This window comes from Bos javanicus, chromosome 19, assembly GCF_032452875.1.
Source record: "Bos javanicus breed banteng chromosome 19, ARS-OSU_banteng_1.0, whole genome shotgun sequence".
In the NCBI taxonomy this organism is placed as follows: domain Eukaryota; kingdom Metazoa; phylum Chordata; class Mammalia; order Artiodactyla; family Bovidae; genus Bos; species Bos javanicus.
Window position 1 is genome coordinate 57541543 of NC_083886.1, and position 24180 is coordinate 57565722.

The 24180-nt window shown below is 57.1% G+C and overlaps 1 protein-coding gene across 7 annotated transcripts in view; it reads right to left on the reverse strand.

Annotated features, from left to right (window-relative positions):
* TMEM94 (transmembrane protein 94) overlaps positions 1 to 24180 on the reverse strand; it is a 36763-nt gene that overhangs the window by 6240 nt on the left and 6343 nt on the right. For 3 of the 7 annotated variants that reach the window (XM_061392834.1, XM_061392838.1, XM_061392837.1), the window contains exons 2-18: positions 16873 to 17005; positions 7252 to 7371; positions 6407 to 6534; positions 5993 to 6129; positions 5611 to 5813; positions 5094 to 5245; positions 4486 to 4588; positions 4175 to 4261; positions 3852 to 3968; positions 3421 to 3477; positions 3068 to 3172; positions 2806 to 2970; positions 2410 to 2625; positions 1570 to 1885; positions 841 to 1014; positions 379 to 481; positions 49 to 266 (exon numbers count right to left, since the gene is read on the reverse strand). In XM_061392834.1, coding sequence (XP_061248818.1) covers positions 49 to 266; positions 379 to 481; positions 841 to 1014; positions 1570 to 1885; positions 2410 to 2625; positions 2806 to 2970; positions 3068 to 3172; positions 3421 to 3477; positions 3852 to 3968; positions 4175 to 4261; positions 4486 to 4588; positions 5094 to 5245; positions 5611 to 5813; positions 5993 to 6129; positions 6407 to 6534; positions 7252 to 7371; positions 16873 to 16896 — 2425 coding nt within the window. In that variant the 5' untranslated portion in view covers positions 16897 to 17005. The other 4 variants (XM_061392833.1, XM_061392832.1, XM_061392836.1 and 1 more) reach the window with 2 other exon arrangements.

The window sequence follows — 24180 nt, forward strand, 5'->3', positions numbered from 1 at the left end:
CCGCAAGCTCTCCCGGCCCCTGGCCCCGGGGGATGGGGCCCACGGTACCGTCTGAGCTCCAGCTGCCGCGGCGGGCGCTCAGCTTGATGGGAATGGTGCTGGGCAGCTCGCACGTGGTGAAGATGCTGTTCTGGCCCGGCGCCTGCACCAGCTCGATGCACTTGCCATTGAGCTGGGAGGACAGGGCACAGCTCATGGGCTTGTAGGCGAAGGCAGAGCAGTAGCCAGACAGGCAGGCTCGCTGGTAGAAATCCAGCACTTTCTTTCTGCCGGGGAAGCAGGGCGGAAGTGAAACGAGCAGTCCCAGGGTGTCCCGACCTCTGGGTACCCAGCCAGAGCCGATGGTTCTCACCACTGGCCATGTGCCTCCTCACCTACCTGTCGGAACCTGAAAGAGGGTAGATGTCAGCTCCGTCCCAGAAGTCTGTGCAGGCCTCCAAGACCACGTCAGCCGTGCCGTGGGACAGCATCTGCTCTGTGCCTGAGCAGTGGAGGACCAAGCCCTGAGTGCCCCAAGCCACCGCCCCTCCCGACGACCTCCGAGGACATACCGCCACCCCTGAGAAGGATGCTAAAAGGAGCCCCTGGGTGGGGGGCGGGCCATGGGAATCCCCCAGGCATCATGGCAACAAACCTATCGGCAAGGCCTCTGAGTGCGTAACGTGGACACGAGGCCGCCGGTCCTCCAGACAGTCCCACGACCCACGGCGTCCACCGTCCCAGCCCCCGTCCCCAAAGCCCATCTCTGCCATGTGTGAAGTCTCGGCGAAGAGCTAATGCTCCCTAGAGAGAAGACACCCTGAAAAGAGCCCCGCCCCACCACACTCCCAGGAGGCTCACTGGTGGTGGTGTCCTTGATGAAGAGGCTGATCATGTGGCTAAGCGGGGGCCGCCGCTTGGTGACGCAGGACAGCCTCCCCAGCGAGGTCTCCTTCATGGTCTCAGCGCTGGGGAGACGGTAGAGTGCGAGGTGGTTCCCCTGCTTGAAGAGCTCCTTGGCCCCGGGAGTGAAGCCTGCAGGATGGGTGGATGGATGAATAAACAGATAACATGCAGATAAAGGGGCCGATCAGAAGCTCAAAGGGATGCCGGTGCTCTTGACCAAGGCCACACCTGGCCCCGGTGTGTTTGGAGCTGGGGTCTCTGGGGGGGATCCCCACCCCACACACCTCCCTCCCTTCCTGGAGGGGAGAGAACCCCAGTCAGGCCAGGCTGCTTCCCTTCGTCCGTCCACCCCACCGGCAGTTATCTTCCCAGATAAGGGAGCGCCATCAAGCGATGGCGCCTGGTTAAAGGGGCTGATCAGGGAATTCCCTGGTGGTCCAGTGCTTAGACTCTGGGGTCTCATTGCTGAGGGCACAGGTTTAATCCCTGGAGGGGGAACTAAAATCCCACAAGCCACATGGCACAGCTACAAATAAATAAATGCATGGATGGGTAAATAAACGAATACATAGATGAATAGATAAAGGGGCTGATCAGAAACGCAAAGGGCTGCCGGTGCTCTTGACCGAGGCCACACCTGGCCCCGGTGGCCCAGCCCCTGGGAAGAGTCGCCAGGCTGCATACCGATGAGGCGGGCGAGCTCACAGAGGCCCCAGGGCACACGCACGGGCAGCACGGCGCTGCGGCTCTCCTGCAGGGCGACGTTGCACAGGTGGTCTGAGAACCGGCAGAGCCGCTCGGTGACACTGGCGTCGCACAGGTTCAGCAGCACGTTGAGGCCCAGCGGCTTGAGCGAGGTGAGGTGCAGCTGCCAGTTGGAGTCGTCAAACTGGATGCAGGAGGGGTTCTGCTGGTCCTGGGACAGGCTGAGCATCTCCAGGTGGTAGTCACACACGAAGTCCTCGGCTTCGTAGGGCTCGCCCTCCAGCCCGTGCTGCGTCTGGAGGAGAGGAGGAGGAAGGCAGGGAGCTTAGACTGAAGTTGGAGGGGGTGATACAGGCAGCTCCCCTGAGAGAAGGCACCCCCCCAAGCAGGGCGTGCTTCTGCTCACGCTCTCCCAACCCTCCCCACACCCCTCTGCACCCATCTGTGCTCAGCCACACTGTCACCAGCTCAGAGGAGGCTGTCGAGACTGGGCAAGAAACGGCGAAGCCTCTCTCTCAGCCAGAGGAAGTATTTTTAGAGGGATATCTTTACTGGCTTTCTGTCTCTTGAAGGTGGAGGAAGGAGGAAGGGTCTTGCCCCAACCAATTACCACCGTCGTCACCAAACCCGAAAAAGGGGGAGGGGTCTACTCTGCGGGAGAACCAGGCACGAGGCCTCTGGAGCTGAGAACAGGGGCCGGGATGTCTGAGCCCCGGGCTCCGCCCACCCGGGCTGGGCGGCGCCTCTGCAGCACCCCCAGCAGAAGAGGCCAGGGTGCCTCACGACGGATGAGGTGGCCGCTCCCCGGGCTCCCCTCACCTTGCTGGGGTCGTCGTCTTCGCCGCCCTCGGTGTCCCTGCTGAAGCTCACGCTGGAGCCAGACAGGTGTTTGCTGCGGCCATGTGCCCGGTGGTGAGGGTGGGGCTCGGACGCCTTGGGACCGTCGCTTGGCCAGTGGCCGCCGCGCTCCTGCTCATTGGAAAGGTGCAGCGGGGCGTTCAGGGAGCCGGCCAGGAGGGCGTCGCGTTCGTGGGGCTGAGGAGAACAAGGAGCACAGGCCTCGGACCCCGCTCCTGACGTTGCCTTGGGCCAGGAGGCCGGGCAGTTACGGCCCCCCGGGGCCCGTCTCGACAGCAGCTCCTGAGGCCTGAGCCCTCCTCCTCCTCCCGCCTCGCCTCGCCCAGCGGGAGGCCGCCAGCCTGGCCCAGGCCGCACCTCCTCCTCCACCTCGGGATGGCAGAAGGAGCGGGTGGACAGGTCGTCTGTGAGGTCCTCGTGGCTGCTGTGCGGGGGCTCCACCTTCCCGCTGAAGAACAACACGGTCTCCGGGCTGGGGTTGGGCCACGACAGGATCCCCTGTTTGTCCACACAGCACAGGACCTGCAGGGGGAGATGGGGGTGCGGCATTTCCCAGGCTGCCGGGGTGCTCCGGAGAGCCGCCTGCCGAGGCGGGGTCCTCCCACGGGGCCGCCCTCACCGTGACGGAGCCCAGGCTGTGCAGCAGGCTGGAGCTGTGGCTCAGTGTGGGCGACGTCCCCTGGATCACCCGCAGGAAGTGGCCCCAAATGCAGCGCAGCATCTCCTGGGGGCAGAGACAAGGTGCTCGGCCACATTTCCCTGGAGATGGCCTTGGGGACCGACAGAGGAAACGGTCTGGGCGAAGCGTGTGCCCCCCCAGCAGTGACACGTTACCCACATGGGACGGGGGGCCAGAGGGGCTCTGAGAGGGAGGCTCAAGGCCATAATGCAGGGGCACCTGGGGGCTCCAGAAGGGGCCTTGGGGAGCTCGGGCTGGGGGTACAGGGCCAGCATCCATCCGGGTGAGGGTACCTGAGAGGACACGGCTTCTGTATAGCTGCTGAGAGTGTCCTCCGAGAACTTGGCCAGCTGCACAGAGAAGAGGGCGTGAGACTTGGGAAGGAAACTGCCACCGTCCCGCAGGCCTTGGAGCCGGCGGGTGGGGGCCTCGCACCTCTCCATGAAGGACACCGGGCAGCCCCGGAACCCATCTGCTGAGAGCAAGGGTGGATGGATGCCTGGCCATCCCCGGGGCCTAGTCTGGAGACCCTGCTGGCTAGAGAGGCGGAGCCCTCAGAGAGCTGCCCAGGGCCGGCCGTGTGCTGGGCCGCAGGGCGGGAGGTGGGGTGGCTGCACTTCTGCCCTCTTTGCTGGGGGCACAGCCCCCTCTGTCTTTCTGTTCCTGTCTTTGGCTCTTTCTGCACTGTCCCACACCCCCTCCCCGAGGCCCGGGAACTACTGACCAGGGAGCTGGGGGAGGCCTTGCTCATCTGGGCCAGGACACGGGCTTCTCCACAGGCGGTTGCCAGGACCCAGAGGACCGGGAAGAGCAGGGGGAGGATGGGCAGGACGCCATTCACCTGGGAAAGAGCGAGCCCTGCTGAGGTGCCTGGGGCCCTCCCCTGAGCAACAAGGACCGCTGGGGACAGCAGGCAGGAAGTGGGGAAGGAAAGCAGGCGCTCCAAAGCGGAAGTCTGGGAGGCCCCTGGGCTTGGGGTGGGAGGGGCAGTCAGGGCACCACGAGGGGACCCAGTCTCTGGGGAAAGAGAGGAGAGGGCAGTCTTACCTGCAGCTGGAGGAGAGTGTATTGCCAGGTGGTGACACCTGGGGCATTGAGCATGAAGCGCAGGGCGTTGGTGATGAGGAAGCTGGCCTGTTGGGGACAGGAGAGACACTGCCTTAACGCCACCCCTCCCAGGGGGGACTCAGGCTCTAAGGCACCCCACCTTCTGACCACTCACACTCCCCCACCCCTGGCACTGGCCGGCTCACACCTGGACCCTCCTGTCTTTGCTCACAGGCTTGCCTGAGTCTGGCTCCCAGGGTCCCCGAGCCCCCAGCCCCCCGCTGCCCCCGCCACGGCCCGGCCGCACACACCAGGACCACGGGCACCGCGTAGCGCAGCATCACCGACTGCACTGTGAACCTCTCGTTGTCCAGAGCGGTCACCGGGCGGGACAGGGCCATGTCCAGGCACCACCTGCAGAAAGAGATGGTCCTACACTCGGGCGAGCCTTGGGTCCTGCAGTTCCCCGCTCCCCTCCCAGGCCCTGGCCCTGGGAGAATGGCCTCCAGGCCACTGTGGCCCATGGCCACCTCTGAAGCTGTCCCTTCAGAGTCCAGACTGAGAAGGGGTCAATCACCCAGTCGAAAAATTCTCACGAAAGGGACTTCCTTAACAATCCACCCTGCAGTGTAGAGGACATGGGTTCGATCCCTGGATGGGGAACTAAGATCCCACATGCCGTGGAGAAACTAGACCGCGCATCACACCTACTGAGCCTGCAAGCCACAACTGAGACCTGACACAGCCCAACAAACTGGAAAAAAAAGAACCTCACAAGAAGCTAAAGCGAAGGCCCCGCAGATGCCTGCTCTAAGGGGCCCGGGTACGAACCAGGCTCCTTCCTGTCGCCATCGCCGGCTCACGGCTCACAGGGGGAGGCTCTGGGGGGAGAGGTTGGGGGACAGCGCAGCACCCCCACCTGATGTTGTCAATCACGGGGGTCTCGAGGACACGGAAGAGCCGGTGCTGCTGGGGGTTCTGCGGCCCCTTCTTCACTTCTCCCCGGGGGGACGGGGGTGGTGAGAAAGGGGGGAACAGGTCTCCCGGCTCCAAGACGATGTGCTCGTCGTCCTGCCAGAGATGAAGGGGAGCAGGCGGAGGGTAATCAGTGGGTTCCGGGGAAGCCACTCTTCCTTGACCATTCCAGCGAAGCAGAGACATCTCACCAGGTTAAGGACCATCAGTGAGCAAGGAGTCACCTGGGGTGGGTTGGGCAGAGCCTGGAGGATGGGTTTCCTAGCAACTTAAGGATCACAGGGAAGGAAGAACATGATGAAGAGAAAGATGTCCCAGCTTTTCTCCATTTTTGCTAGAGCGCATGCCAGGAAACCCGTGAGCTGGGCAGCAAGCATCAGGATTAAGCCCTGGGACCCTCCCACCCCTGCTGGTGGACGTTCCCACAAAATTTCCAGGGAAGGAGAGGAGCCCCCAGCTACCTTGATGCCCCGCAGGGAAGCAAAGGATTCCTGGCCTGGCCTCAGAGCTATGATGTCTCCTTCTACCAGCAGGCTAACCGGCAGGTTGACAAGATGTCCATCTCTATAGGCCCAGTGCAGAGACCAAGATGGTGCGAAGGGCATGTGGAGGTCTGGATACATGGCATCTGGCCACTTGACCTCCTTGCCATCCCTGAGGGCATCTGATGAAGGTGGAAAGACAGACACAGCCTCACCCAGAGCTCCGCACACACCAGCCGGATCCAGCACGCACCTCGGGATCCGAGTCTGCTCTCCTCGCTTCCCCAGAAGGCCTGTGTCAACCTGCGCCACTCATTCCAGCACTGACCCCTCTGTAGGTCCGCGCCCTGCCTGGCCTCACCTTGGATTTGGTCAATGACGCCCCGCAGTCTCCGTTCTACCTCCCGACGCTTCAGCCGATCTTGCCGCCCAATGAGGACGAGGTTGAGGAGCAGCAGGAGGAAGAGCGCTGAGGCGTTCACCAGCTCCACCCCGCGGCTGGCAGCAAGAGGGGAGGGCGTCCTGGGGGTCCTGGCCAGCGGGGGGTGGGGGGCTCTGCAGCCCAGCCAACCCAGGGCCCCACACTGCCCTCCCCACTCCCTTCTGCTTCTGACAGCAGCTGGCCAAGCAGATTCTCTCTTGACCCAGGCTCTGACTGCGGGGGGCAGTTCCCTGTCTCCCGGGTGGGTACGGGGACAGGAGAAGGACAAGCCCAGACCCTGTGCTGCGAGAGGCAGGAAGAAACCCCACCCACCCAGGGCCGAGGGCTGCGTACCTGCCGGCTGGCTGGCCCCCGCAGCAGGCGAGCAGCAGGAGCACGGCCAGGAGCATGAGCGAGGCGCCCGGCCAGTGGAAACAGGAGCAGCGGTTCCCATGGTGCAGGAAGCTGCTTCTCCACATCTCCTGGAGGGGAGGAGCCGGGGAGTGAGAGGCCAGGGGACAAGCGGGGGGCAGGAAGGGGCTGGGACTCTCCGACCTGCTAGGATCTGACTGCCTTCCTCCCCAGCCCACCCAATCCTTCCCCCGTGGCTGCCTCCGTCATCTTGCTTCAGTCCCGGCTGGGGATCGGGACACCACTCTGAAAGGAACCGTGACTCCTTTTTGATTTTTAGGGATGCCTCGGTCAGGTCATGCTGCCCAGGAGGACAGGGTGAGTCCCGGCCCTGAGAATGGGCCTCCCAAGCTTTTCCGCCACCCCAACTGTACAGCCCTATACCACGGCCACAGGTGTGGAGCCCTGGACCAGGGTCACAGGATAAAAATCTCTGGGACTGACCAAGCCCCATAGCAACTGTTGCCACGAGCCTCCGGATCTAAACCAGCCAGTCCCCTGACCCTGTATTAGGTCAAATACCCACCCTATTATCAGTCCTATGGCGTCCCATCACCTAACGCCATCACTCCAGTAGGAATTTTCTCTGTCTTGAGGCTATAAAAATTGGCTGCCAGCCTTTGAAAGGGTTCGGCTCTCCCTCGAGCCGGCCCACTGTGCTAACAGCGGCTCCCACTCTAGAAAACTTTCTTCTCCTCTCATTCTGCCTCACGTCTGCAAATTCCTTTCCCACCCACGCATGGACCAGGACACCAGCTAGGCTCTGGGCTCCTGGGAGGACGTGTCACCTTCCACGTGAGACATTTCTTCCGCTCCTTCAGGTGTCCATCCAGCACTGCCTCCAGCTGCTCCTTCAGAATGCTGAGGGCCTTCCGGGTGGACAGGCCCAGGGCCAAGGGCGGCTCGCCCTGGAGGGGAGAGGGGGTGGCGCTCGGCATCCCACGGGAGGCCCAGGCCCCCTCCCCTCCGGCCTCACCAGAACCTTCCTCCCTCCTCCCAAGGCCTCGCCCTCCCTCCCCCTCACTAGCCCCTGGCAAGCGGTAGGGGTCATGAGCATGTTCCCCACCGAGTGAAAAGATGTGCAGGTACACAGTCCCTGCTCTTCAAAGCCCAGTTTAACACAAAACTAGAGGGACTTCCCTGGCAGTCCAGAGGTTAGGACACCACGCTCCCAATGCAGACGGCACAGGCCTGATCCCTGGTCGGGGAACTAAGATCCCGCAGGCCACCTGGCACAGCCAAAAAGTAAAATAAAACAGGACCAGAAACACCTTTCTAGGCTCAGCGTCTTCTAACTCTCCTTTCACTCAACTCCTGACCCACTGCCATCAGCAGCCCAGTACCACTTGGGCCGTGCTCACCGCCCAGCTCCCCTTACTTCACTGGGGCCATCTCTCCCAGTTCTCCGGCTGGAAAACGTGGATTGTTTAAGTGTGAGGGGCTTCCCTGGTGGCTCAGCTGGTAAAGAATCCGCCTGCAATGTGGGAGACCTGGGTTTGACCCCTGGGTCGGGAAGACCCCCTGGAGAAGGGAAAGGCTACCCACTCTGGTATTCTCGACTGGAGAATTCCATGGACTGAACAGTCCGTGGGGTCAGTTGCAAAGACCAACTTCCGCTTTCTAAGTGGGGAGAAGAGAACTAATCTAGAGGTACTAGCTTAAAGTTCTCCTTAGTAAAAACGTGAAGGAGAAAAACCCCACCAACTTCTGTCATCACCAGTTCATTAAAGAGAAGCTACTGTAACACTGACGGCGGGAAGAACACAAGCTCAGAAAAAGGTTGCTCCCAGGCTGCTCCTTGCAGCAGCCGCTCCCAGGAAAGGGCCTGTACCGACCACACCCCGCACGGACCGGGTGGTTGGTGGCACATTTTCCTCTGTGGCCCCACAGCCTGACCTCTGCCATCGAGAACCCCTCTCCTGGGCTTCTCGCTTCCTCTGTCCTGTCCACCTACCCCGCAGTCCCTCCTGTGACATCTCCACAACACTGTGTACGTTTCCAGGGAAACATCAGCCACAGGAATTCGCCTGCCAGCAATAAGCTTCCAACTCCTAAATCTGACCTGTAGCCTGACCACTGTCCTAAATTCTGACCTGTTTCTGAACTGATCCACAGCTCTTTCATAGGTATCTGTGAGTTGACACGTGCGAAACCCCGAAACTGCCGCCCAGCTCTCCCCACCAGAGCCAGTAGCCCTCCTGCAAGTTACCACCTCACCCAGGCATTTCAGCCCCTCCCCTCAACCCCTGCCTCCCCTTCCCGCCTCCCAGTGCCTACCTTCTATCCCAGCCAGGGAGCGCGCATCTGATCAACTGACCCTGTTTCCCTTTAAAATCCAGCCCAGACTCCTGAGCATGGTCTGGGATCTTCTCCAGCCTCTTCTCCTGCTGTTCCTGCCACATGCCCAGCTCCGTGAGCTCATGTGCCAACATCTTCCTGCATTTTCCTAGCCAAGAACACACTCCCTGCCCCAGACAACTCTTACTTCTCTGAGACTCGGCTCAAACACCACCCGCTCTGGGAAATTTCCCAAAGCCCAGGGCTGCACGTACTGCAGGAGGCTGGTATTCCAACGGCACCCCAGGGCGCCCTGGCTCACAGGCGGCGCCGCAGAGCGCTGTCGCCATAGGTCTGCTTGTCTGGCTCCCCCACCAGACAGCCAGCCAGTTCCTTGAAAACAGGTGGTGAATTCTTCCATGTCTATACTCTCCCACCAGACACAGGGCAGCGGCTCAATGAATACTTGCTGAATGAATGAATGAACGAACGTACGTGTAGCTTCACGGGTATCAAGGACACCTTAATGAGGGTTGTCAAGTGTTCAGCCACTCAATCGTGTCTGACTCTGTGACCCGATGGACTGCAGCCTGCGGGGCTCCTCTGTCCATGGGATTATTCTCCAGGCAAGAACACTGGAGTGAGTAGCCATTTCCTGTTCCTGGGGATCTTTCCGAACCAGGGATAGAACCCGCATCTCTTGCATCTCCTGCGTTGGCAGGCAGTTTCTTTACCACTAGTGCCACCTGGCAAGCCCAACCCAGGACCTACGGCAGAACTGCCTAGAGCTTTTACAAATGTGCAAGTCCAGGTCCCCACCCCAGACCTACCCAATCGACGCTTCTGGAGGTGAGGCCCACTCTGGGTGGATCTGAGGCACAGATCCCCAGCTGGCGGTCCAGGGGAAAAGAAGGCCCCCGGGAAAGACAGGGCCTGGGGGAGCAGTGAGTCTTTCCCAGGGCAACCTGAAGAGCACCAACGTGGGCTTTCACCAGGGAAAGTTCTGAGCAAGGAGAGGGAAGGCCTAGCCCTGGGGCGCCAAGAAAGGGTCTGGGTTTATCCACTGGGTCCCGGCCAAGCGTCACTAAGCCAATGGGGCCCTGGCTGCCCGGGTTCACAGCCCTGCCTCTCTGTTCCCACCCTCGGGGTCCTGCCTGACTTTGTCCACTAATGTTTCTGGATTTCCTCCTCCCTGCGGGTCTCCATATTCCATGGCAGCCTAGCCCCTCACCAGATACACATCTCCACCACTAGGGGTTGATGGCCTGAGGTGGCATCCCCTGGCTGCAGACTGGGCACCGGGGGCTTGTCGCCAGCTCTCTCAGCCTGAGGGGTGAGGATGGACCCCAGAGTGGGTCCCACCCAAAGACCTCCCAGCTCCTTCACTTGAACCCCAACCCCCCATCCCTGCTCTCCACAGAGGCTCTGGGGGATTATGAGATGAGAGCTGCCTCTTCCAAGAGGGAAGAACTGGTCATTTCAGCTCAGGAAGAAATGGGCCTCCAGGCAGGGAGCTGGCACCCCCCTTAAGGGTAAACACCTCCCTCTGGCAGGGATCCGGGCCGAGAGCCCATGGTCCAGAACAAAGGAGTACCAGGTAAGGCCAGCACCTCTGCCTAGACTCCTGGCTGGAGGGAAGAAAGCCTCCAGGGGCAAGAAGGAGGAAGAGAAAAGCAAAGGGTGACCAGGGGTCTGTCCAGGGCCAAGGGGCTGGCCCCGGAGGGGGATGCCTGCCCCTCTCGTCCCGGAAAACCCCGGAAGAAGAGAGTCTGGGAGGCCCGCCTGTCCTCCCCCTGCCCCGTCCTCCCCCGGGCTCAACCCTCCGAACTCCCTTCCCCAGCAGGGAGTGCGAGTTCCCAGGGTAGACTTGCCTAGGCCAGGTCTCCAGAAACTAAAGTGAGTACACCTCCTGCGGGCAGGGGAGGGCTGGCTGGCAGAGGTGGACAGGCTGTGCGCCAAAGGGCAGAAGAAAGCAAGGGCGACAAAGCCCACGGGGCTGCGGGGTCACCCGGAGAGCGGCTTGGGCCGGAACAGGTGCCAGGCTCAGGAAGGCTAAGGGAGCAGCCGGGGCGCAGCCTTCCTCTGGCCGGGCCTTTAGACCATGGACACTCAGCAACTGCCCTCCGCCTGCCCTGCAGCTGGCCTGTACCCGCTGTCTTATTTCAGGCACCCCAAACCCCCTGAGTCCCCCACCCAGCGATCGTTTAGCTCCTTCTCTGCCTTCAGGTTCTTGGAACCTAGAGTCTGCTCCCCTCCCGGGGTGGAAGGAGGGGCCAGAGGGCGGCAGAAGCTCCAGGGGCAGCGGGAGGTGAGCACGGAGCCCCCGTGAGTCAGCCCCCCGCATGTTGTGTCTGGTCTGGAGCACCCACTCCAGACTGGCGATTAAAGGCAACACAGCAAGGGGAAAATGAGCCATTGTAATTATATGCCTCCTGAGGAAAGCACCTGCCCGCACAGAGGCCCCAGGGCCCGACACCGCCCTTCAGTCGACCCTCCGCGGCCCGCAAACCCAACTGTTGTGGCTGCACACGAGGCTTGATGACAACCCCCTCTCCAGCAGGAGAGCCCGGGTGTGGGGAAAACCACTGCTTCTCTGCTTTTCCCGAGGCTTTCCACCCACGAGGTGTGAGAAATGAAGCGGAGGAAATTGGTGAAAGAAAAGGCTCCTGGCGGCCCTTCTCAAAAGCACTGAGTGAGGCTGGGCACCCACAGTGGGTTCGGTGCAAGGCTGGGGCTGGTGTGAGAGATAAGAACCCAGGTCACACGCACTCCATCTAAGGTCTGCTCCTCTCCGTCCACCAAGGCCAAGAAGGGCGAGGAGAACCTGTCCCAGAGGGATGCTCAGACGCTCCTCCTCCCCGCCCCCAGGCACCTCCAGGAGGCTTCGGGGGTCAGCAGCCAGGTCTCCACGCCAGAGGGGAGGGGCGGCCCTGCTTCTTCCCCGACACTGAGGTTTTCTGGGCAGAAGCAACCATGTCCCACTCTCTGAGCTGCTCAGCCTCCACTCCCGAGGCCCCAGCAGGGGTGGGCTCAGGAGGGCTGCCACCACACCCCTCACTCCCTCTCCATCTCATCACCAAAGGAGGACACGGGTCAGGCCCGGGGATTCAGGGAGCAGCAGGTGGTGACGGATCTCTGTCTGGTCCAATCAGAACCCAAGGAACCTGCTCCAGAACCGAATCTGCTCCCCAGGGCCCAGAGCTAAGCATCTGGGTCAGTCTAATGAGGCTTCAAGAGCCAGTACACCTGGGCTGCCCTGTGCCACCATGGTCAGGCTTCTCCGGTGGCCCAGAAGCAGAAGCCCTCAGCCGCCCACCCCCTCCGGCCCCCAGACCTGTCAGGACTCCTCTGAGGTTCCCTCAGCAAAGCAGCTATCTTCTTTCCTGTTTGACCTGTTTCAGGAAAAAGTGGACTCAAGGTCCCCTAGACTCAGGGGGACCAACGATGAACTGGCCTCGGCCACAGCACAAAGCCACTAGTCAGAACCAGCTGACCCTCTGCCAGGTCCCCTGGGTCACAGCCTTCATGGCCGGTGCAGCGGGCAGGGGACCCAAAGCTGGACTCCACGATGTTGGAATCACCGGAGCAGAGATTCGGCCACTGTCCTCCAGGACAGATGACAAGCATCACCACGAATCTCATCTGAGCTGGGCCAGACAGACCCGAATCGACTCCACCGACAAGCAACTCAAAGCTTTAAGCAGGGGCCCCTCCTCCTCTTCCTCATACGGACCGGGCACTTTCACCCACCTCCTGCGGACAAGACCCAGGAAGAAACCCTGGTGGCTCCTGTCTCAAGACCCATGTGGTCCAGGGGGAGACGCCTCCTTCACGGCCCCGAGGACGGGCTGGCATCCAAGCCTTGTATGTGGTGACCTGGGTGCCGGCATGCCGTGAGAGGGTGCCTCACGGGGAAACGCGGGCTCCCGTCCCGCTCTGGGTGACCATGGGTGACTCAGGGGCTGGGTGGGCGGCTCCACACCCCGGCTTCCTGGTTCCCACTCCCAGGCTCCTTCCACAGTCCCTGCTCCCTCTAATGCAGGTCCAGCCTCCACCTTCGACCCCACCGTTAATCCAAAGCCTCCAACACAAAGCGGGGAAGCCGGGCGGGCGGGACGACTCTGTCAAGCCCAGCCGGCATACTCACTTTGCCGCCTTTGCCCTGAGGGGCCGTCCACAGCTCTGCCCGCTTAAAGAGCATGGGGCAGCACCTGGGTCACAAGCGAGTCAGCTACCGGGCTGCCAACACTGCCTCCAGGGAGGGCGAGAAGGAGACGGGGAAACGGAGAGGGTGAGGGAGGGCAGGGGAGAACGGGAGAGGGCTGGAGCGCGTGTGAGCGAGGAGGACCCTGCGCAGCGGTGGCAGCAGCGGAGTGGAGCTTCAATCTGCTGATTAATTCAGCCTGTTCCCAGTCATGCTGCAGATCGAGGGAGGGAGGAGGCGGAGGAGGAGACCGGGCTGCCGGTGCAGGAGGGCGGGGCAGGGGTGGGAGAGAGGGGAAAGCTGGCAGCGGCTCTGCCAGATGTCGGGGGCTTGGCCCATTCAGCAGGGGAGGCACCGTGGGGAGCCCGGAGCTCGGGAGGCGCCCACCAGAGGAGAGGCTGGGCAGGAAATCGTTGCTGTCGGCCCGCAGCCCCCAAGGCAGCTGCCGGCATCAAGGAGGACCTGGCCTCTCACCGCCCCAATCCCTTTCCTGGGGCCCGTGTCACTGGGCGAGGTGAGGGGCCCTACCGGGGGAAGTCCCCCAGATCCCTGACACTCCAGCATGGAGCCACGCCAACCACAGCCCTCTCCTCTGTTAGAGCTGCAGGAAGGAGGGGAGGGGGGACTTGAGAGTTATTAATAGCAGCACATCCTAGAGGAGGGGAGAGGACTGACAAGTGAGAAAACTGGAGCAGTGACTTCCAGGAGGGCAGAAACCGGGGGACCAGAGAGGGAGGGAAGAGCCCCTGAAAGGAAGCCTCTGCGGATCCCAACAACGGACCAAACTCCTTCCCACCAGGTGGGGGGGCCTCCAAGAGCCACTCAGCGGTGCCATGCAGAGCTCAGCCAGCAGCCGTCCGCCGACTGCATGCAGACGCTCCTGCCCAGGTGCTGCTGGGACAGGACACCGGGCCTCGTCCCCAGAAGAAAGTGAGGCTGCGGACCTCCTGGGGCTTCATTCAGGGCCTGGGTGTCACTCCGGGACCCCGAGTTTGACACACAGGAAGCTGTCAGAACGGACCCCCTGGATGATGTAGGGGCAAAAGACCCTGGGAGTGGACAGGAGAGTTCTCTGCCTCCCTCCAGGCTACCCTGAGGCTGGGGCAGGAACACCTCGGCGGAGATGAAACGGTCTAACAGGTCGAAAACCTGAGTGCGGGCTGGACCTGAGACAGACTCTCCAGGGCTCTGCTTCCTAGACAACACCATCTCCTCTGCAGCCAGCCTCTCCCCTCCCCATTCTCTAGCACAGTTCCCCGGGGGGGCCCACCCCAGGCCCCGCCAAACCCAGAGCTGAGTGGGGATAGGAAAGGAAGGGCCTGGGCTGTCCAGGGGTTAAGGGCAGGAAGTCTCCCGGAGGGCGGGGGAGGAGGGGTTGGCTTCAGAGGCAGTCACTCTGATTTTGGGCAGCAGCTTTAGCAAAGTGCCCAGAAAACTTCTGACCCCCAGCCCCGGCTCCCAGGGCACACTCCCCTTTAGCTTTCTAAAAAGACACTGCTCTGGGGGAACCACAACTAAGCAAGCACTGTCTCTCCTGTGCAACAGCCCATAGGGTTTAACTCAGGTGCTCCACAGCCCCCAGCACAGCCTTCCGGTGTCCGGTCCCCCCTTTCCAACACTGTCCGCTGCAGCAAGTGCAAGGGGAACTTCTGAGAAAGAGAGACCCAGACCGTCACTGCCAACGGCACATCCACCACGGGCTGGAGACGGACAGCGGTGCCTGCCGAGCACACTGAGGACAGGTAGGTCGCAAAGAGGAGAGAGGCAAGATGCAAAGGATCAACCAGCAACAGCCAAACGGTTGCCAGGCAACGACAGGCAGCCTCACCAACAACTCCCAGCATGTCAGCTCACCCACTCCCGTTGGAGGCCCCAGGGATCCACTTTATAAGCCTACATTTACACAACTCACAAGGAACCTCAGGTAGAAATGTCATCAGATCTATTACTTAGCTGCTTACCCTATAAATTCCTCAACTAGTCTGTCTGTAAGCCAAAGGCCATCCCCTGGGGGCCTAGAGTTCTACCAACCACAGGGAGCATTCCATGAATACAACTGATGATGGTGGTGATGGTGCTTTCTAGAACAGGAGAGCAGCTATCCAGAAAGAAAAAGAAGAGGATGAAGGAAAACAAACCCTCCCCAACAAAAGGCATCCAGCCTGGGTTCACAAGTGTTCTTTGGGCTTGAGAGAGAAGCCAGCCCCTAGACCACAGAAATCTGTTTCCCTAATTCAATAGTAATGGATGTTTCAGCCACAGGCTGGAACCAGAGGAAGATACTGTCCTCTGTTTTGGGGACATTCAACCTCACCCAGGCAGGCCACCTCATCACCACATCGTAACCTTCGGAGGGAGGGCGCTCCCTGGAATTGAGCAGTGCATGGCCCTTGCAACTGTACGCAGCATTCTTGCACCCAGGCTGCGGGTGGGACAAGTGCAGCCTTGCCTGCGTGCCAATCCCTGCTAGGATGGACACTTGCACAGCAGCCAGAGGCCTGTGAGCAGGAGGCTGAACACACCTGCCTTAAGCTCAGGTCCACGAGCCTGCTCCACAGCCCATCCAGAGGCACGGGAATCCTGGAGCTGAACATGTCAGCAGTCAGCCAGGTTCCAGTGTGTGGACCCACGGCTCCTTCCCCAGACCTCCCAAGGTCTCTTTGGCAGGAAGATCACTATCATAAGTTCAAGTCAATAAATATTTACTAAGCTCTTTCTACATGCCAGGCTCTATGCAAGGAGCCAGGGACGCTGAGATAAAGCGGGACAGACAGATGGTGTCAACACGGCATAGCAAGGACGACGGTGGAGGGGCTGTGAATGCTGGAAGAAGGGACTCCGGAGGGAGGAGGAAGTATCTGGAGAAGGTCATGCTTAAACCAGATCTTGAATGAAAGAAAAGTAGAAGTCTGGCAGGAAAAGGAGGGGGAGGGGATTAGGTAACAGCCTAAACACGAAGTGTGTACCCAGACTCTAAAGCGCTCAGAATTACCAGTGGTGGGACTTCCTTGGCAGTCCAGTGGTTAGGACTCTGTGTATCCACAGCAGGGGGCACAGATCTGATCCCTGTTCAGGGAACTAAGATCCCAGAGGCCGCACAGCACACCCCCCAGAAAAAGAATTACCAGTGGTAAAGACCACGGCAGGGGAGGTGTGGGATGCTGGGCCAATGGGCAGAAGTGGGCGTGTGGAGGGCTCTGGACCCCATAGTAAAGGTTTTGGCAGGCGACACAATGACTTTTAAGCAGGAGCAACAAAAAGTCAGCTCTGTATTTTGGGTAGCTTTCCCTGCCCACCCAGTGGAGACAGGGAGTCAGAGACAGGGGGACCTGCTAGGAATGTGTGATGGGAGTCCAGGCAGAGATGTAGGGGAATCTTCGTCCCAGGAGAGGGGTACTCGGATCGACGACAAATCTACCTCCGCGTAAAGATGGTATATGTGGAGGCTGGGGGTGCCCAAGTCAGGCTGGGGGGTGCTGCCTGGACCCCTGGGGGGCTCACCCCCAGCTGATTCAGCAGCTGTGCCTGGAGTTTGACTGGGGAGCTCTTCCCTAACCAGAAAGAGGGCGCCGGACAATACTCAACAGGGCTCGGCAGGCTTGGGCAGAGAGCAAACAAGAGAAATTACACAGCCCTGGGCGAGGAGTGGAGACTGGCTGGGAGCCAACCCCGATCGAGAACTGGCTCCATGCGGCCACGTTCACTGGTCCACCCTCTGCCCTTGAGTCACAGCTCCTGGAATCTGTGCGTTCCGGCCGTCAATGGCCTCATCGAGGGATCAGATCACGTGCTACAAGCCCCAGAGCCACACACCCCACCTCTCACTTTCAGTGTCAAGCCCCCTCACGAGGACCTCCCAGGCAAACACAGTCGGGAGAGTCCAACAGAAACACACACAGTCCCCAGGAGGGCAACCATCACGGCCTACCTCGTGCTTCTCTTTCAGGTCCATGGGCCCAGAGTACTGCAGGCATGCCCAGAGGACGGTGGTCACCCCCAAAAGGAAGGTTCCTCTGCAACATGTACGAACCCCAGTGACTCTGTCACAGTCACCGTGACATCTGGGGGAAAAAGAAGAAAGAGGTTCCATGGGGCTGTTTCTGTGAAACACAAGAGGATCACCTCAACAGTCGAGCAGGACATGGAGGAGACGGTGCCCTGACCGCTGGGCCCCAGCCTGTCCTGGCAGCTGGCAGCTTTGTGAAGTCAAGAGGGAGACGGCTACAGAGGGGATGCTGGAGGGCTGTAAGCTTCCCCTCTTTTAACCTTCATTTTTGGAGGCATGTACGCTTTGTTCTTTGACTTGCTGCCTTTCAGCGAGTAGGAAAAGCCATGGCTCATTAGCTCTTTATTTTTGGAAGCACTGCATGGCATGCGAGATCTTAGTTCCCCAACCAAGGATGGAACCCGCACCTCCTGCAGTGGAAGTGCAGAGTCTTAACCACTGAACCACCAGGGGAGTCCCTCCTTGGCTCTTTAAAAGAGAAGGTATGGGACTTCCCTGGTGGTCCAGTGTTTAAGACTACGCGTCCACTGCGGATGGTGTGGGTTCGATCCCTGGTCAGGGAACTAGGAATCCTGCATGTCACACGGTGCAGCCCCTCCCCCCAAAAAGTGAAGGTAAACTGGAATCTAGATACAACTGGAATAATCAGGCAAATGGTGGAGAGAGCAGCAGAGGTGATTGGGGTAGAGACATGCTTGCTCCACCTTGTGGGAAACACACACCGTAAGCAAATGCGTGCACGCCCAGGGCCGCGGGCCTCTCTTGCACCTGGTCAATGGGGCAGTGCTCAGTAGGCACCTGGGCGGGTGCCCCAGGCTGCAGGGTCCAAGGCAACAGTAATGCGGAAAATGAAGATTAGTCTCACCTCCCCACCTCCTACTCCCTCCCCATATAACCCCTGACCCTCACCCATACACACTTTATAATTTCAGACGAGTGTTTGGGTGAAGAGTGCGTGCATGCGTGAGTGCAGGCTAAGTTGCTTCAGTCGTGTCCAACTCTGCGACCCTATGGACTGTAGCCCGACAGGCTCCTCTGTCCATGGGATTCTCCAGGCAAGAATACTGGAGTAGGTTGCCATAACCTCCTCCAGAGGATTTTCCCCACCCAGGGATCGAACTCGTGTCTCTTATGTCTCCTGTATTGGCAGGCAGGTTATTTACCACTAGTGCCATCTGGGAAGGCCAATTAGCTGCAGAGAGAGCAAACTAACCTGCTCTCTAACAGTTCTCTTGGGGCCGACAGCACAGCCTTATTAAGAGGAGCTGGTCAGAAGCCCAGGAGAACTGTCTAGAAACAATTAAAAAAAAAAAAAAAAGCTGTGTCCAGAGGACCCCAGGCAGGAGGCCCAGGCGTGGCAGGCACTAAATCCGACCCACAATCCCATCTGATCCCTCACGGGCCTGCATGGCTGAGTCTGCCCGTCCCTCTGCTCTGCCAAGCAGGGCTCACAGTCCCAGAGGTCAGAGGCAGCCAGCTGACATGGGATCCGGGGAGGCTGAGTGTGCATCTCCCAGAGGCCGCTCTGACTCGGGCACCCAGGCCCTGTTTACAAGGACAGCTCAAGGTCCCCATGACAGCCCATCCCAGCGGGGGCTGGAAGAGACAGTCACTGCACAGAGAGAGGCATCAGGAGCCATGCGGAGATTCCACTCAACTTCTCCGCCAACACTACCAGGGTAAGACGACTGTGCGGCCAGCTGGAACCGCAGCAGCTCCGAAAGGGCAGCCAGGAGCACGACATTCTTCTGTGAGTCTCTGTGTTCCCATCACTCCATACATGGGATTCTGGGAGAGAGCCGGCCCTAACTGCCTAATCTGAAACCAGTAGCTGTGTCCTTAAAGGGCCAGGTCTACTCCCCGCCCATGGTGAAAAAACCCACAGGCTTCAAAGCCAAACACCGGTGGGTTCAAATCCTGGCTCCATCATGTGCCAAGTGCCAAATGACCTTGGCGAATCACCTGCCTCTCTGAGCCTCAGTGTACCTGTTCAATGAAAGGGAGTGATGATGCCTATTTCACAGTATTAATATTGACACACTTCACTCAGATCCAACTCTGCGACCCTATGGACTGTAGCCCGCCAGGCTCCTCTGTCCATGGGGTTCTCCAGGCAAGAATACTGGAGTGGATGGCAGTGCCCTCTTCCAGGGGATTGTCCTGGCCCAGGGACTGAACCCACGTCTCTGACGTCTCCTGCACTGGCAGGCGGGTTCTTTACCAGTAATACCACCTGGGAAGCCCAACACACACCCACAAAAATGACTAAAATGAAGAATACCGACAGTACCTACTGTTGTGAGGACACGAACTGGAAAATCACTGGTGGGACTATCACATGGTGTAACCACTTGGGAAAACGTTTTGGCAGTCTCTGATAAAGTAGAGGTGACTGCTGAAAAAGGCAGGGGTTAGAGGCACCAACCTCTGACAGCACCACCGCACCCTCGGAGTGTAGTGGAAAGTCCACATGTAACTTTATAGTCAGCCCTCCAATTTACAGTCCTGCGTTATGGATTCAACCCACCATGGATCATGTAGCACTCTGGTTCGTATTCAGTGAAAGAAATACAGATATAAGTGGACTCATGCAGTTCAAGGGCCAACTATAAACACTTATTACATGACCAAGTAATCAAAATATACACCCTCACAAATATTCATAGCAATTTCATTCAAAGTAGCCCCAGATTGGAATAATGCAAATGTCCACTCACAGGTGGACAAATGTCCACTCAACATTGAAAAAACTAAGATCATGGGATCCAGTCCCATTACTTCATGGCATATAGATGGGGAAACAATGGAAACAGTGAAAGATTTTATTTTCTTGGGCTCCAAAATCACTGCTGACAATGACTGAAGCCATGAAATTAAAAGATGCTTGCTCCTTGGAAGAAAAGCTATGACAAACCTAGACAGCATATTAAAAAGCAGAGACATTACTTTGCTGACAAAGGTCCATATAGTCAAAGCTATGGTTTTTCCAGTAGTCATGTATGGATCTGAGAGTTGGACCATAAAGGAGGCTGAGCACCGAAGAATGGATGCTTTCAAACACCACAGTGTTAGAGAAGACTTTTGAGAGTCCCTTGGACTGCAAGGAGATCAAACCAGTCACTCCTAAAGGAAATCAATCCTGAATATTCATTGGAAGGATTGACGCTGAAGCTGAAGCTCTAATACTCTGGCCACCTGATGTGAAGAGCCAACACATTAGTAAAGACCCTGATCCTGGGAAAGGTTGGAGGCAGGAGAATTAGGGGTTGACAGAGGACAAGATGGTTGGATGGCATCACCAACTCAATGGACATGAGTCTGAGCAAGCCTCGGGAGATGGTGATGGACAGGGAAGCCCGGTGTGCTGCAGTCCACGGGGTCGCAAAGATCCGGACGTGACCGAGTGAATGAACAACTACCACTCACAGGTGAATGGATGAACGTGTTATGGTTAATGCGTATAATGGAATTCTACCCAGCAACAAATACATGCATGCAACCGATACGTACAACAACGTGGCTGAATATGAAAAACATCTGATGAGTAAAAGAAGCCACTCACAAAAGAGTGCCTACTGTATGACTCAATTTACATAAAATTTATTGTTGTTGTTTAGTCATTAACTAGTGTCTGATTCTTTGCGACCCTATGGACTGTAGCCCACAAGGCTCCTCTGTCCATGGGATTTCCCAGGCAAGGATACTGAAATGGGTTGCCATTTTCTTCTCCAGGGGATCTTCTAGCCCTAGGGATTGAATCTGTCTCTCCTACATTGCATGTGAATTCTTTACCACTGAGCCACCTGGGAAACCCATATAAACTTTAGAACAGGCAAAACTAATCAATCATGGCAGCAAGCAGATCAGGAGTTGTCTGGGGTCAGGGAGAGGGAATGACCACAAATGACATAGAGATCTTTTGTTTAATATTGTGACTGTGAGTGGTGGTTATGGGATGTATACATTTGTCAAAATTCTTTGAACTATATACTTAATGGGTTGCCAAAAATATTTGTTCGGGTTTTTCGCAACATCTTACTTTTTGGCCAACCTGATAAACAGGTATGTTTTATTGTATGAAAATAGAGTGCTTCCATAGAGCTGATTCTCAGAAAGTACAGTGGAATCTGAGGTACAGCCGATCTTTAAAATGCCTAGCACATGCCAGATGTGGCTGATCTAAAAGAGAAGGCTAATGAAGCATTTATCCAGGGCCGACAATGGCAGATACTTGGTAAGTCTAAGGAATGGTCCTGTTTTCAAAGAACTGTAAGATGAGGTCCCTTCCCTAGAGGGATTTAAAATACAGTGGTTTGGGCTATTCTGAAAAAAAGATAACTAAAATTCAAGTTGGCCTTGAAACACTAAATGAGAACTGCTAACAGGTGCATAGGAGGAAGACTTACCTAAGCAAGGGTCACAAGTCCAACCAAGGCACGAGGAAGAAATGCAGAAGCCTTTTTGAAAGACAGAGATCTGACCTATTCGGTTAGAGCAGAAGGCCTGAGTAGGTCAGAGTGAAGAAGTAAATGAAGGATCACATAGGACAGGGAAATCGGGAACTCTTGCAACAAGGCGCCCTGAGGAGTCACTGGAGGTTTCTGAGTAGGCCTCGGGATTTTAAGAGGGTAGAGAATGGATCAGAGGAGAAAGGGAAAGAAATTACAGGCAGAAGAGTTAGAAGAAAATGACAGTCACCCTGGTTCACTATAACGAGTGTCTCAACAAAGGAGGCAAAGAGAGTGACCTGGTGGACGCTTCCTGGCTCAGAACCAGCGTCAAAAAGAGCCAAGTAAGTGATGAGGGCTTTCCGGGGGTCCAGTGATTAAGATTCCTCCTGACAACGCAGGGGACACGGGTTCAATCCCTGCTCCGGGAAGATCCCGCAGGTCTCAGGGCAACTAAGTGCGTCTAGAGCCCGTGTTCCACAACAGGAGAAGCCACGCACCAGCCTAGAGAAGAAAACAGAAGAGCCTGCACACGGCAGCGAAGGCCGCGCAGCCACAAGTACACGAAATGTTTCCTTTTTTAAAGAGAGCTTAAGTGGGTACCCAGCATTCAGGCTGAGGACTAGCTGAGGAGCTGGCTGTCCGTATCTCTCTGTTAGCTATGGTGGCATTCTAGGCACACCCAACCCATCAAAAGCGTAATTTGGTGGACTTCAGCTAAACAGCGGTGCCCAAAGTGTACTGACTGATGCGGGAGGGAGGGAGGCTTTTAATCACAAGTCTCAGAGTTCTATCCTTGGTGGCATCCTAGTCAGTAGTTTCATCAGTGACTTGGGTGAGGAAACAGACGGTATGCTAATCAAATTCTCGGGTAGCACAAGCCTGGAAAGGAGATCAAAGCCAAGCTCCAAGAAGATCTCAACAGGCAGAAATGATGGGCCAAATGTAATAGATTCAACTCAACTGTAAGACATTCAATATTAATTTCTGTCCTTAGGTTCAAAAACTACTGTATAAAACATTCTAAAGCAATTATCCTTCAGTTAAAAATAAAAAAAAAAATTTTAAAACACTACTGTAGAAAACACTGTAAAGCAATTATCCTTCAATTAAAAATAAATTAATTAAAAATTAAAAAAAAACTACTGTATAAAACTACTACAAATGGCTTGTGTGCTAAGTTGTTTCGGTCGCGTCTGACTCTTTGTGACCCCATAGACCATAGCCCGCCAGGCCTCTCCCTGGGAAGATGGGATTCTCCAGGCAAGAATACTGGAGTGGGTTGCCATGCCCTCCTCCAGGGGATCTTCCCAACACAGGGATCGAACCTCCTGCACCAGCAGGCAGGTTCTTTACCACCAGCGCCACCTGGGAAGCAGTTTCAAAATAAATGGCATGGCCACCCAGAGTTCATTCATATTTAGGTCAAAGAACTGATGCTTTCAAACTGTGGTGCTGGAGAAAACTTTTGAGAGTACCTTGGACAGCAAGGAGAGCAAACCAGTCAATCTTAAAAGAAATCAACCCTGAATACTCATTGGAAGGACTGATGCTAAAGCTGAAGCTCCAATACTTTGGCCACCCGATGAGAAGAGCCGACTCAGTGGAAAAGACCCTGATGTTAGGAAAGACTGAGGGCAAGAGGAGAAAGAGGCAACAGAGGATGAGATGGTTGGATGGTATCACCGACTCAATGGACATGAGTTTGAGCAAACTCTGGGAGCTAGTGACAGACAGGGAAGCTTGGTGTGCTGTAGTTCATGGGGTTGCAAAGAGTCGGGCATGACTTAAGAGACGGAACAACGATAACAATAGACATGCTGCTGCTGCTGCTAAGTTGCTTCAGTCGTGTCCAACTCTTTGCGACCCCATAGACAGCAGCCCACCAGGCTCCTCTGTCCATGGGATTCTCCAGGCAAGAACACTGGAGTGGGTTGCCATTTCCTCCTCCAATGCATGAAAGTGAAAAGTCAAAGTGAAGTCGCTTAGTCGTGTCCGACTCCTAGCGACCCCATGGACTGCAGCCTACCAGGCTCCTCCGTCCATGGGATTTTCCAGGCAAGAGTACTGGAGTGGGGTGCCGTTGCCTTCTCCAATAGACATGCTAAGTACCCCAAAAGAGAAAAGTAAGTCCCCTGCTTGCACATTTCAGAGCACACCTGAAATAATTTGCTCATTTGTATATCATACACTGAGAAGGACACCGACAAAAGCGGAAGGTTTCCAGGCAGAAACTGCCAGGTTGGAGAATCTGTGACATGAGAAATAGTGGAAGGAGCTAGACACCCTTAGCCAGGACACATACCAAAAACATTTCAGGTCTGAGCAGGGCTAGAAGGGCCTGATGGCTGCCAGGGGAAAGAAGGGCCAGGCTCACTCTGGGAGGCTCCAACAACAGGGCCTAGGCTAGGGTGAGGAAGCTACAGGGAGGCAGACTGGGACTTAACATGAACAATATCTTTTCTTCGTTTTTGTTTTTTGGCCACAAGGCTTGTGGGATTCTCAGTTCCCCAACCAGGGACTGAATCCGGGCCACGACAGTGAAAGCCTGGAATCCTAACCACTGGGCCACCAGGAAACTCTCGAGCAATTTCATTACATAGTTAAAATTGCATTTAAAAAATGGAAGAGGCTACCTGAGAGGCAATGGGCTCCCCATCACCAGAGGGATCCAAGCAATGGTGGGAAATTATGGAGCTAATAAACACATCAGGCAGCAAATAAGAAAGACATGACCTTCTATGGTCTCTTCTAATTCCAAGAGACTATGAAATCAAGAAAT